Consider the following 14,136-nt stretch of genomic DNA (forward strand, 5'->3'; position numbering starts at 1 on the left):
TTTGATGCAAACTAGTACATTTTAATGCCATTTTATTAGAAATCATGCAAACTTTAATATAAAAAATACAAGTGCAATAAGAATCTTTTTGTGTAAATACAGATTCCGGGTTATCGTGTCGTTGTCGGCTTCCCACAGAAATATTCCCCCAAGCACGAGAAGCTGCTGGCTTCCCTCTGTCTCCTCCTTGGACAGCCCCCCCTTAGCGCACGCCTGGTTCAGTTCACTTTGATCCCAGTGTTTTGTTATTCCGCCTTTTTTTCTAGTTGCTGCTTTTTTTTGTTTGCTTTTTTTTTCTTTAAATTAATTTGTCCACCCAAGAACACTCTTTTTTTTTTTGTTTGTTTTGTTCTTCTTGGTTTTAATTTATTTACATTTCTTTAGTGTCATTTGCAACATGAAACGAGGAGCTCACACCTCCACGAGCAGGTCAATCTCCTTAGTCCTAGTCAGAGCTGCAACTCCCTGGCACTAAAACCTGCCTCCCCTGCACACCCCGGGGTGCATCATCCCAGGAAAAAGGGGGCCTTTCCCATCTTCCCGACCTCAGCCTCGCCCTGGACAGCCGGACAACACGGTCACCCCCCCATCAGCCTCTGCTACCACACCACACCACACGCGCGCACGCACCACAGACCTGCTTCGGCCTCGGAACTCCAGGCCTGCGTTAACCTGCAACTCCAGCGTGACAGCAGCCTCCTGCCTCTCCTCTGACCATAGGCCCTAGCCAGAGAAAGCTCAATCCCAGGGCTGTGGCTGAGAGCATGAATAAATAAAACCGTCTTCACGCTGCTAACGCGTCCTGGGCCTACAAGAGGTTTGACCAGCATCAAGCCAACACATCTCGTTGCAGTTAACACAGGCTGCATCTGATCTGTTACAGCAAGTTCTCTGTTAACACGTTCTCGAGCCTTTCACTTCAGACATGGCTTAATCCCATGAGTTTGCTCCATCGTTTTAAAATATTAGAAGAAAAAAAACAAAAAACCCAAAAAACAAAAAACCAAACCCAAAACAATCAACAACAAAATTGTTACAATTGCTGGATATGTCAATAAGAAGCCAGCACTGCAGCAGCGGTTAATGTCTCTACTCTCCTACGGTTAGGAAAAGAAGGGAAGAGAAAAGGAAACTTAGCAGGGGGTTGTAGCACAATAAATCATCAACACATCGTCACGAAGAATAAAAGGTTAAAGTCAACAGTTAAAACAGCCTAAACGTGTGTGTATCATATATATCATCATCATCATCAAACAGGATCAGCAGAAACTGAAGCGGCAGGGAGGGAAAGGTGGGTTCTTGTCTTGTTTAAAAATAAAGACAGAAAGAAAGGTCACAGCTTATCCCTGTTAACTCTGGCCTGGCTTCAGCCACCAGCAGCACAGGCACGCTCCTACCCAGCCACTAAGACACAGCCTGGAGGTTGACTAGATGCCCGTTCCTGCCACAGAACACTAACACTCGCTCCAGCATCCCCCTGAAAGCAAAAGGGATGAGGCATGGAGGGGGGAGGAAGCCCCTTCCAGCCAAGAAAGGACCACTGGAGCCTGACACGCTCGGGCAGGGGCAAGCCTCCGGGATGTTTAGAAGAGTCATTGTGGCTGGAAAGGGATGCCTGCCCTGCTAAACGCTGTCCCCTTCCCACCTAAAGCCAGGGGCAGGGTTAAGAGAGCCAAGCTGCGTTACTGTGGGGAGAGGGCAGGGGATGGGGCCGGGAGGGGTCACAAGCCTTGCTGAGAAAGCGCTGCAAGGGGAGCTGGCTGTTGCAGCGGTGACAAGGAGGCGACTGAGCCCAGGCTCTCGCTGACGGATGTGCTACGCCAGGGGGAAGCTCTGCTGGAAAGGTTGGGGGGTTTGGAGACGACGATTTCCGCTCCGTGGTCTGTTCGAGCCTTGGCCTTCTCACGGAACGTCAGCTTGTGAGATTCAATCTGCAGTGACACAAGGGCAGGTGAGAAGGGGAAGGGGAAGGAGAAGGAAAGAGGAGGAAAGAGGGGGACAGGAGGGGAACGGAAGACGATACCATAATGTCATCATTAGATGCCTGGAAAATAAAAGGCAATTTTCTGCATTAAAAGAAAGGCAAATCAACCCTACAGACATCGATACAAACAGTTCAAGGCTCAGCTTTACAGCGGTGTGACCAGTGCCCGGGGGGCGGCTGCTCTGCCCTGCTGCAGTGCTCTCCCCATCCCACCCGGCAGCGTGTGTAGAGAGAAGGCGCAGGCACTTACTTGTTTCTTGTATCTGAGTCTCGAAGCTCTGAATTTCCCTTTGGTCACCACCACTGAGGGCAGTGGGCACTGCCGGCCCTACGCCATTCTCCCGCATCTCACTGCCTGCCTGGGCCGCTGTCACCTCTCCGTTCTGAGGGGCTGGCGGGAGCTGCTCTGGCTCCGCGCTCCCCTCAGCCTACAATGAGACAACGGGGTGGGGAGGACGACAGGGACGAGTCAATAGAAGATGGGGGTGTGGGAAGGGGGGGGTGATGTGCGGGTTCCCGGAGCCCCCTCCACCCTCCCCAGTTGCCAAGGCACACGCAGGGATGGAGGGGGGTGGTGGTGTCTGGAAGCGGGAAGCAGCCCCTCCGCTCCCCGGGAAGCCACCATCCTGACCAGCTTTGCAGCTCTTCACAGCGTTTTGCTCCTTGCCAGCTCATCCAAGCATGGCCTAACCCTAACCCTGACCACAGAGGCCAGAGCAAGGCACCCTCTCCCCAAACACACACCTGTAATGCCCTGGTGACAGAGCGCAACCATGGCAAACGCAGACCAAGGCACGTTGGCAGGACTAAAGCAGAAGGCTATAGGGTCAGAAGCAAGCAGGTGGTTTGGGCACACTGCAGTGGAGCAGCTTCTATTATTTGCAGACACATTGGGGGGACCCAAAGAATACATAGTGGATCCCAAAACTGGAAGACCAAACTGTTTGCACAAAGGACGTCATCTTCACTTGATGCTGGACTATGAACTGGGAGCAGAGAAGTCTTTAGAGGAGATCCTGTCCTGCTCTGTTCTCCCAAAGCTGGTCATCCCACCTGGAGTCACCAACTTCTAGCCTTGGAGAAGAGCTAAGTGCTACTGCCACTAGAGAAGAGACTACTATGCTGGTGGGAGCCTCCTGAGAGTAATGCAGACTTGTTTGGAAACACACCACCGACACCGCAGGACATGGCAAGCAGAGAATATAGGATGCTGGCCCAGCCCCATTCCAGGAAGGAGCAACCCACCCAAACAGGGCAGCCCCTCACTGCCACGATCAGTACAGAGAAGTACAGTAGGAGGGGGCACCCTCCAGCCCAAAGGAGCTCTGCTCTGATCCCATGCTCTTGTCCCATAAAGCCTTATTCACAGGGAATAAGGGTGCTGCACTCTCCTTAGACTAAATCAGGCCCTCTCCCTGCATACCAGATAGTAATGCCACAGACTGATTCTGGACCTGCTTTACTCAACAAGCAGCAAAACCATCCCACCTTCCTTCTGAGGTTCCTTCTGATTCTGTGTGGATTGGACACTCCAGTGAACCGGAACAGGCATAGTGACAAATAGCTCCCTATCTCTGTCAACAGAGCAGCAGCTTCTCTGGTCCCTTTCAGCTTTTCACGGAGCCCCATTTGCCAGGTTGAAGTTTATAAAAAGGACTGGAGATAGGAGAGTCCTGATGGGCCTTCAGCAAATGTTCTGGCAGTCACCTCTTGCCTTGTTTTAATGGAGATGATTAAACACGTCCTAAATAGACTTGTGAATTCTGCTGCATGATCTGTTCTTTAGGAGAGGGATTATTTCTTTCAAATTCACACAGCATTTAACACAATAGCTCAAGATGCCTGAACTCTGAACCCTTCCACAACACAAATGTGCTCAAATGAAACAATGCTGGGGCAACAGAGGGAACTCAGTGCTTAGGAGGGCATCCTTATCCTCCCTCTGCCTATCCTGCTGGGAGCAAAGACTAAGTCAAATTTCAACAGTTCTGGTGCTGTTCACCAGATTGTTTTCTCCACTTCCAGAGCTGCCAGCCAATTCAGAAGCAGCAGTGCTTCATTTAAACCCCCCAGTGTTAGTGACTACCTAAAGAGAACCCCCAGCATTGCTCTGATCATCATGCGGCGTGATAGGTCGAGCCCACACATCCATCAGACGGTCAGCCAAGCGGGGTAATTTCCCTCCCCTAAGCACAGATGTTGCATTGCTGTAATGAGACCTGCGATTTGTGCAGCCAAGGCTGGGGGCAGTTGGTGTTCTCATGGGGAGAAGCGCTGAATCACAGCAATGAAAGCACAACAATACTTTCTTATCCTTGCACAAAAGGTCTTCAGGCTGAAAAGTGCCCCTGAGAGCTGCAAGGTGCTGTTTCCCCAGGTTTACTAGGGGTAAAAAAACAGGGAAAGGGTCACAAGAGGCTTCTCTGATGGGCTTACAGGTTACAGAGCGATCCCTGCTTTCAGCTTCTTAGGAGAAGGATGCAGATGGGCATAGAAGCTCTCTGAGTAACACCTTGCAGGGAGCCCACTCAGGTAAGCCACTGAGGTGGTTTATAGCTCCTTTTCAGCTCATACATACTCCTCGGGTTCACAACAGAGGCCACAGAAATAAGTGGATGGTTATAAAAGGCTGTGGGCAGAGAAGCGACAGGACAAGAACCACCACCAAATTTAAACCCTACCCTGACATGTGAGAGCTCACTGCACCCACCTTCACAGTTCCTCCTGCTGGCAAGTGTCCCACGTTGTCCAAAGAACCCACTTTGGCTTGGGCCTTCTCCTTGAAGTTCAGCTTCTGGTTCTCAATTTTGACATCTCCTCCCCCTAGAATAAGATTGTGTAGGAGTGAGTTTATTAATGCCTCTAGGAAAGTCCACCTGAGATCCCTCCCCTTCCCAGCCCCCCACCAAGGAATGGCTGGCTGGTTCCTTGTACTGTAGAGAGCCCTGAAGTTGCCCTCAGGTAAGGAACACCACACATCCAGATGGACAGGCTGGGAGATAGCCTCAGGTCAACTGTCTCACTAGATCTGACTGCCCCAGCAAGGGTGTGAAATACCACTTCCACTAGATCCCACACTGGTGGGATTCCAACAACTAATACCTGCTGCCCACTCCTATCTGTGTCCCTTGCCAAGGTCCCTTCCGGCCCAAACCACTCTGTGATTCTGTGGATGGACACTTCAGGTTCAGCAGAACATGAAGGTCAGGAAAACACCTGTAGATTTCTAGTGAGATTTTTCTGGATTTAGAATACTGCAGTTCCCAGACGGTCAGAGCAGTCCATATTGCAGCAGGTTTCTCAAAAACCACAAAGTATTGCTAAGCACAAATTTGCTTCCCAGTAACATCATCAAATACTCAGTCCTCAGCACTTTGGAAGCTTGGCATGGCCAACAATAGAAGCCAACTGATTCAGTCTAACAAAATCAGTTAAAACATCTGACAGCAGATGGGTGGATTAGTCTGCTTTAATCAGCCTTGGACAAGAGCAGTTATTGTTGTGCAGAGCCTGTTATTACAGAGCCTTGAATAAACAGAGGTCATGTTTGTGGCACCACGTTCTCAAAGCCTTAGCACGTTTGGAGGCAGTGAACCGAGGTGCTCAATGTGTAAGGCTGAACTGCTTTCAACTTAACAGGCTGGCAGAAGAGGTGCAGGAAACTCCTAGGAGCAGGCAAGCACAAGCTTGTAGCATGTTTCCAGCACTGGACAGTGCACATTGTCCCTCATGCATGGATGTTTGACTGCCAGGGGTTCTCCTGAGCAGGTGACTGTCCTCAGATACAGACAAATGAGCAAAAGTCAGTGAATTGACCATACTTTAGGATGCTACAGGAATTCACACAGAGTAATTGCTGTGTTCTCAGCGGGGAAGAAATAACTCCTGCACATTCATCCCATAATACATCATGAAAGAGCCCAAAGTGTTTTATGTAAGACAGAAGCTGCTACGGAACTGAAGGCTAAAAAGACCCTAGTATCTACTTGGAAGAACTGGAGGGGAGTTACTTTATCCTTCCATAGCACACCTATGTTCAGAGAGCCCCAAAGCCCTCTGTAAACAGATGAAGGTTTTGGCCATTCTGCACTGATGAAACCACTAGGAAGCAGCTAGCCTAGAAATACTCCCTGAGAGCAACAACCCCCTTCAACTATTTCAGTCACAGTCCAGGACTGTATTTAAGTGACATGTACTATCTACAGACAAATAGTGAAGAAGTGGTAGATTTTTTTACCTGGCTTATGCTTGATATTTGCTTTAGAGCCACACTTTGAGGACACTTTGGAAAGGTCAACTTTCTTGTTCTGGATCTGCACCTAAAGAGAAAACAAAAAGAAACAACTCAACACAGAGAAGCATTTCCCAGGATCTGGAATCCAAAGGGCCATCTCAAACACCGGGTCATGCTTAGTCAACCTGCACCCCTTTTCTACTGCATTATTGACTTCTCAGCCCCTGTGTGCCAAACACTGCAGTCAGCTGTAGCATTATTTAAAGGCCTGCACCAGCCAGAGCGCTTAACGTGAGCTAACAGAAATTAAGACCAGATAAAACTCACAGATGGACAGTAACTAGAAATGGCAGCCCTGAGTTCATGGCACATTCATGGAATATAAAAGCACTTTGGCCAAAAGAGCCGATTCCATTGCCATGTCCCCCAGACTGGTTCTTCCCAGCACTGGCTCTGCTCCTGAAGACACAGACTGTTGCCAGGGTCCAGTCACCAGGACGGATGTCATATTCCAGTTCACTCAGCCATGCTCTTCCTATAGGGCCAGAGACATGCCACCAATTCCAACTTCTACTCTCTACCATCTTTAACATGCAGATGACACATTTCTCATTGTCAGGCTGTTCGCAGCCTCCTCACAGCGGTCTTTCCTTCCTGCTGAGAACAGGACCCAGGAAGGAGCATCATGCCCAGATGGAACAAGCCACTCGAAGAAACTCTCTTTCTCAAAGACAAAACACCAGGAGCGGGGAAAGCTATTCCCCAGTATTATTACCTTTAATCTCATTCTACCAGTGACTCAATACTGGCACGCAAAGCCTTCAATTAGAAAAACCCAAACAATGTACAGTGATGCAGAAATCATGAGTCTCATGAAATCGTGAGACACGACTCAGTAAATGACCTTCTGACAAGTCAATGAGCCAAATATTCTAGTGTGGTGTCTGTGGACATCAGTTTGAACCTGGGGGGAGCTGTCTTCTCTGTGGCAAGACAAAGGTGCAGTCAAAATGTCACAGATTTGATGTCTCTTTTGCCCCCCCCCCCAAATTCATCTCTGACACCTGGACCACGAGCGTTGTACAGAGCCACATTTCTGACATCTTTAACATTCCTCCTGCAGCTCCAGGTGGATGAAAAACTCCTCTATTCCACAGTGAACTTCTTGCTGACCAGCTGGAGAGCTTTCATTTCATACAAACATAGGATAATTACACCTGAAGGAACTTCTGGTCATCTAGTCTACCTAGCTGACGTTGTGACCTTCCATGGGAAAGAGCTGGAGGGGTTTGGTAGTAATGTTAAGAGGTTCACCTCTTGCAGTGGTGTCAGCAACCACCAGCTGGCACCTCCGTGCACAAAAAGTTCTGCTATAGATCATCTTGCAAGGAAAATGGAAACCTTTCTGAATGTGACAAGAATTCATTCACTTACCCGCTATTCTAAAAGCTCATTGAGAATTACCATGATAATTTGCAATACATCTTTCACAGGAAGCATGAATCCTCTGAGTTCTTATGACGAGGGATGAGTCAAAACCCTGATGTCTTGTTTGCTCAGAATCAGTAGAACAGCACAGGTCAGCCTCCTGCTGTTCCATGTTCGTGTACCCTGATTCAGTGACACCAGACACTCCAAAAGGTGAGATCACAGCTACAAAATCTGATTTTCTTGGAGCTCCTAGTAAAGTGACTACAGCTTTTATAATAAGTATTTGTTTACTTGGAACTGGAATAAAGCTGAATTTATTTCACAGAATGCATTTTAATACAACAATGTTTGCTATCAGCTAGGGCAGACATACCCGCTTATGACTGCTCAGGATTTCACCTGGACATCCAAACAATTATACCTAAATGCAAGTGTATTTCTTGTAAGACTGCTAACATTAGTTGTTTTGGGTTTAAAAGCTTGGCCTTGCATCTGTAGAGCCAAATACTCAGACTGATGCCAGAAATAAACTTTAGGTCTGAAAGCTTGATACAGAGACTCAGATGGGAAGCGTGATCCTCATCTCCCTCTAGATTTTCTGTTTCTGACCACTTCCCAACTCATCTAAGTAGGTCCAGCAAAAGGGCAGAGAAACATATGCATGTTCCAAATCACCTTTTTATAACTTCAACAACATATATGTTACCTGTGCTTTGTAAAATCTACCTCTTTACATTTGCTTTCTTTAAAAAGAGAGGGGGAAAATACTAAAACAAAAAGCTTTTACCCAGGGAACCTAACAATATGTCAAGATATTGCTGGCAAATATAATGTGAGTAGGAACAGTACCTACTGCTTTTGAACAAGTCCTTTTGAGTATCTTAAAGGGGAGAAGAAACTACCTCTGTGGATATCAGGCAAAACGGGTACCCAAACAGAGTGTACCACCTAGGAAAACATTTCACTGCAGTAGGATGTCCATCACTACTATCAGAACAACCCTGAAGCTGAATCATAATTTGCTACTAACCACAGCTCTTGTCCACAGGATTCCTAAAATCTTTTAACTGAAGCCATAGACTAGAACAATGGATTTTCCAGACATCTCCATCAGCAGTGTGCTTCAGGAATTAAACACTGGGAAGTATTCCATCAGAAGTGATCACTGTAATTATCTGAACAAGAAAACATCTTGAAAGAAGACACTAATATTATGGTGCCCCAAAGGGAGCAAGCAGATATAAAAATGAAGAAAGTGCTTTTATAGGAAGCCAGACTGGTCACTGTGTCTTGTCTCCTCACACTGGTGCTGCCTGTCCTGGGCTTGGGGGCATTGGAAGGCTGAGAAATGTCTGAAGCTGTTTTGGGGGCATTTGGAACTAGGAAATAATAAGCACTTTATTCCCAAAGCAAAAAGCTTATGTAGTTGAGCAAAGAGAAAAACTACAGTGGTAAAAGGAGGGTGTGGGAGAAAATGAAAGCAGGCACACTTGTCCCTTAGAGTTGGCAATGTCCCCAGGGCAGGACAGTAAAGAGGAAAGGATGAGTTTGGTGATTCATTGGAAGGAAGAATAGTTTTCACATGTGTAGTTCATCAAGCAAGAAAACCATCCCCACATTGAAATCACATCTTTGTTGGACTAAAAAAGAAAAAATAAAAAAAAGAGGAAAAATATGTGTGAGTTGTTGCCCACTAAAAGACTATAAAAGGTAAGAGTGGCAAAATTAAAGTGGCTTGTGAAATACAGCTCTTTTGAGTGCATGAGCAGTGAGGTTACAACAGCTGTTCGTTAACAGCAGAGCCAAAAGGACTTCTGCTACAAACCCCATATTACGTACAAACAGTCTGTGTTCCAAACCTGGGTGACGAACCCAGATGAAATCTGCAGTAGGAACAGAAAGATATGTAGCTAAAAAAATATTATGAGGGCATCTGATGTGATGGTGTCAACATCGGTTTATCTTTCTATGGCACAGAGAATTCTGCTGCACGAGCATTTCTATGGGAAGGTCTACAGACACGTGTATGCATTCCTGTAAGTGTTGGATAAGTCATGGAAACACCAAATAAGATGGCAAATCCCACCACTGTAAGAATCCACAAACTGGAAGGGAAGGAGGGTATCAGGGATACATGCTCAGCAACTCTCAATGGGAAGTTAAGATTAGTTAAATGAACACTTCATGTGTGACTTCAACATCTGTCTTTTACCACCTTGGAAACCAGCCTGCAGGGAACGAGTTTGGCAAGAACCCAGATTTGGTTGCCTCTTGCAAAGATTTATGGAAGATTTGGTCATGTAAACGTTCAGCCAGCTAGACAAATACACAGATATTTCATAGGGCAAATGGCAGTTTACAGCACAGGCAGGTTCTACGTAGCTTTTGTATCCGTTGAACCAGATATCAAACAGAGCACACTAAGTCACAACAGTGTCTGGCCCCAGAAACAGAGTATTTGCAGGCAGTTTCATTGATACTGGCTCTCAGTCACTGGGCACAGAGAAAGCCACACCGGTAATACTGAGTTCAGTTTTGGTCCCCGCTATACAACAAAGATGCAGACAGACTGGAGAGGGTCCAGAGAAGAATCACAAAGATCCAAGGACTAGAAAACTACGTGAGCAAAGGCTGAGAGAACTGGGCTTGTTCAACCTACAGAAAAAGCAGGTAAGGGGAGACCCTATCACCATGTCCCAGTATTTAAAGGGTAGATAAAAAAATAACAGAGACTCACTCCCTTTTTACAAGGAGTTACATGGAAAAGAGGAGTGATGGGCACAAGTTACTCGCAGGGAGATTCCTACCAGACACTAGAGGAAAATTTTTCTCAATGAGAACAATTAGCTGGAATAATCTGCCCAGGGAAGTGGTAGATTCCTCAGTGTTGGACACTGTTAAGATTTGGCTGGGACAGGGTGTTGGGCCATTTAGTCTGGGTCATGCTTTGCCTAGAAAGATTGGACCAGATGATCTTTTGAGGTCCTTCCAAACTGTATTTTGGTGATTCTATGAGATGCGATAGCTGAACCTCGCTCCACAGGAACTTGGCATATTTAAACATCAATGGAAGAAGCTTCCTTGGGCTTAAGTACTTCATTGTCTTTTTGAAACCATCCGATCTTCGTACTTCTGCACACTATCCCCAGTACAAACAGCCTATCACAGACCTGTTAAGGTAGTACAGATTTACTCACAAGGAAACAAGCCTGCCAAACTATGTCATATTTTCAAAAGCTATAGTATCTGCATATTTAACCTGGTTGGTTTTGCTAGACGCTTTCAAAATATAATACCCTTCACCAAGTACAGAGACATTACACCATCGGCCTTCTATTTTAAAAAGCACAACGCTGCTGCCAGAGGTACAGTAGCCTTTGGATTTAGAAGTTAACTGCAGCTCAAAGATTAAATCCCTGAGTCTTCTCCTCCTTTTCCCCCCAGAGTGTCCCTTCTTGTAAAACACAAAGTGAAATCAATCTGACTCAGGCCCTATTAGCCAGTGAAGAGTAACAGGCACTTCTAGGCCGCAGTGGATTTCATCTGAAAAAACAGGACATCTGAAACAGGTCAGAGGACTGATGAGGTGCCTCCATCGACTGCAGAGGGTACCCACAGCAAGCTAACTCCTGGGGTCAGTGGTGTGCACGTCCTACATTTGGTGATGAATAAGTAACATATAGGACGTGAGATACAGGTCAGGTGTATGTGTAGTACTCAGAAACAAAACACACACATTCACCCTAGCATCCCACTGGGAAAAAATAATAAAGAATTCTCCAGCCTACATTAATTCCAGAAGCCCTGAAACTCTGCTACACCTTTCTGACTGAAATAAGAGCGTTCTTAAGACTGACATAAAAAAACATAGTACAAGAGAAGGAGTTAGTAGAAAGACAACTTGCCCAGAGCCCATACTTACATTCCCACCTCCAGGGACATGCTTAATATTGTCCTTGGAACCACACTTGGACTGAACATGGCTGTAGTTCGCTTTTTTGGAGACTATCTGGACCTGGAATGTTACAGAATGGAAAACAACACAAGGGAAGAGGACTGGTTAGAGTTGTCATATGGCAGGCTGGAGTGGATGCTCTAACATGGTGGATAAACAAAGAGTTGTGTTAAACTCAATCCAACTTTAGTATTAGGTGTGAAAGCAACTGAGAAGGAGAGTGAGGAAAAACAAGTGAATGAAACAAGAAGCTGCACAGACAGTGTTAGTGCGAGAGCTTAAGCGCTACTGTGAAGACCGCTTCTTCATACGATCTGTGGGTTAGCATCTCCAGGTAGGAGCCTGCCTGCCAGAAGGGCTGGGGTTGTCTCTGTCCCCTGCAAAGCTTCCCAGGAGCTCTCTGGTGAGACCTTTCTCAGAGGAAGGAGAGCCAGCTCAGCTATCGCCTTCCTCCATGGCTCCACCTCCAACAACACTATAAACTGCTCTGAGCCTGCACTTTACCTTCACTTGGCTGGACTGGCTCCAGTCTTGGGTAATGTCTTTCAAACCCTCTGGGCGGCAGATGAGAAACTACTCTTCTGATGAAGGTTGTCAAACCTTCACTTAAATTTTATCAGATGAATCTTATGTTATTTGCTTCTCCTTTAAATCAAAATTATTCTGTTTCAAAGTACAAAAGGAGTAGGCTAAGTGAGCTTTTACTAACAAAGGCAGCAAACTGAGTTAGAGGCCCATGTTTACAAAGGTTAGTTACGACACACGTTTAGTCTGGGCGTTATTTAACACAGCACAGAACGTGGCAGAAGCTGTATCCTACTTCTAAAAAGAGGTGATAAATTTGAAGCACAAAAGGAATCACCAGAACATTCTCACTTCAGCAGGTTTCAAAAAGCTCCTTAGCCAGTTCAGAAACACTGGATTCAGTGCAACAACAGCTCTGAAAACGTACTCATGCCGTGGAATAGATTCTGGTTTCCTGACTTCTCTAGAGGTACAAGTTCCATCCATTCATCAACAGGCTCTGCCTGATAATATCTGAATTAAACGAGCACTGCAGGCACTCTCTCCTCATTCCTCATTCTCTCATGCTGAAATACCATGTCACACCAGCTTCAGAGTAACTCATCAGAATGTGGCCACCTAATGCATGGAGTTAAGGAGTCTTGATACAACCAGGTTGGAAATATTGCAGGAAAAATACTAAGCCCTTGTTAGTCTGCAATTGTAGAACAGGCAGCGTTGAACTAAAGCTCGCTCTTCCTAGTTACAAACTAGTGCTGTGTATGAAGAACTGGTCTGAAAGGAAACCTCTGACTCAGAATTCTTCCCTGTGAGGGTGGTGAGGCCCTGGCACAGGTTGCCCAGAGAAGCTGCAGCTGCCCCATCCCTGGCAGTGTTCAAGGCCAGGTTAGATGGGGCTTGGAGCAACCTGGTCTGGTGGAAGGTGTCCCTGCCCATGGCAGGGGGTTGGAACTGGATGGGCTTTAAGGTCCCTTCCTACCCAAACTATTCTAATTCTATGATTCTATGAAAGTTAAGCTATCTGCCTAAAAGTGAGAACACAGGACACTGCTCTGAACACCTTTACACACAACAGGCATGGAAAAGATACCTCTGACAGTGATCTCTGAACGTGTTTAACTGAGAACATTGTAGAGTTTACAAGAAAAAACTGGAAGAGTGTCTGTGCAAGGAACGGTGACACTGACAGAAGAAAGCAGAAGAGTTGAAGAGAAGGGAAAGTGACTCAAAATGGAAATGTTGTCCTTCATCTCCCACAGAGAAAAGTCTGAAATAAACTCACTTTCCCATTGGGCTGTTTTGGGGCACCCTCTTTTGATACAGTTGTTTTAGTAGTAGCCATTTTAGAGACCACATTGGGTTCAGACTTTCGTGCAGCAGCGGCTGATTCTGGCCTTTTCTCTATTTTCCCCTAGATGGAGACAAATGGATGATTTCAACCAGCAAAAGCAAAACTGTGGGCAGGGGAGTACAGGAACACAAGCTATCCAGATAAACTCGGTGGAGCAGATGACATAGGAGAACTTCTTACATGCTGTAATTCTCAGGCAAAGTATAATCCTGTGCCCAAGAACAATAAAACTAAGGGGGTGGAAGGGAGGCAACATCACTCAGACACAGATTGAAACGCACCACGGGGTCACAAAGCAATAATTAAGCTCTCCATTTCTCAAAAAGCTTGTCGATGCCCTTCCTTGGCACCTCATTTCCCCAGTGGTCACACTGGCAAGTCTTCAAGTGACCCCAGTCCATCATATTCTGCCCAAAAATTACAACAAATCCTTTAGTAACCCAACAGCAGCGCAGGACAGCTCCTTCACAGGGAGGATGTTGTACAGATCTGAGAGGCAAACACACACCACTGGCTGATGTTCTTTGCCTTAGAGGCCTGAGAGCTCAGCTGGATACAGATACACTGTGCTTCCTTTTCTGATTTCACACCCCCACACCGATTTGACTCAGGCGTTGAGATCAATTTCTGATACAGTTTTTAACTAACCAAATGCC

General features: G+C 46.3%; 1 protein-coding gene across 1 annotated transcript in view; it reads right to left on the reverse strand.

The window, feature by feature from the left end:
- Positions 1-14,136, reverse strand: part of LOC133219088 (microtubule-associated protein 4-like) — a 40,117-nt gene continuing 25,981 nt past the window's right edge. Inside the window, exons 7-11 of the mRNA XM_061366149.1 lie at positions 13,412-13,540; positions 11,572-11,664; positions 6,222-6,303; positions 4,695-4,807; positions 1-1,931 (exon numbers count right to left, since the gene is read on the reverse strand). Of these exons, the coding sequence (XP_061222133.1) occupies positions 1,722-1,931; positions 4,695-4,807; positions 6,222-6,303; positions 11,572-11,664; positions 13,412-13,540 (627 nt within the window). The 3' untranslated portion in view covers positions 1-1,721. The remainder of the gene's footprint in view (positions 1,932-4,694; positions 4,808-6,221; positions 6,304-11,571; positions 11,665-13,411; positions 13,541-14,136) is intronic.

Source organism: Neopsephotus bourkii, unplaced genomic scaffold, assembly GCF_033783945.1.
Source record: "Neopsephotus bourkii isolate Nb327-2 ecotype Australia unplaced genomic scaffold, CSIRO-AGI_Nbou_v1 NB_122, whole genome shotgun sequence".
Taxonomy (NCBI): Eukaryota; Metazoa; Chordata; class Aves; order Psittaciformes; family Psittacidae; genus Neopsephotus; species Neopsephotus bourkii.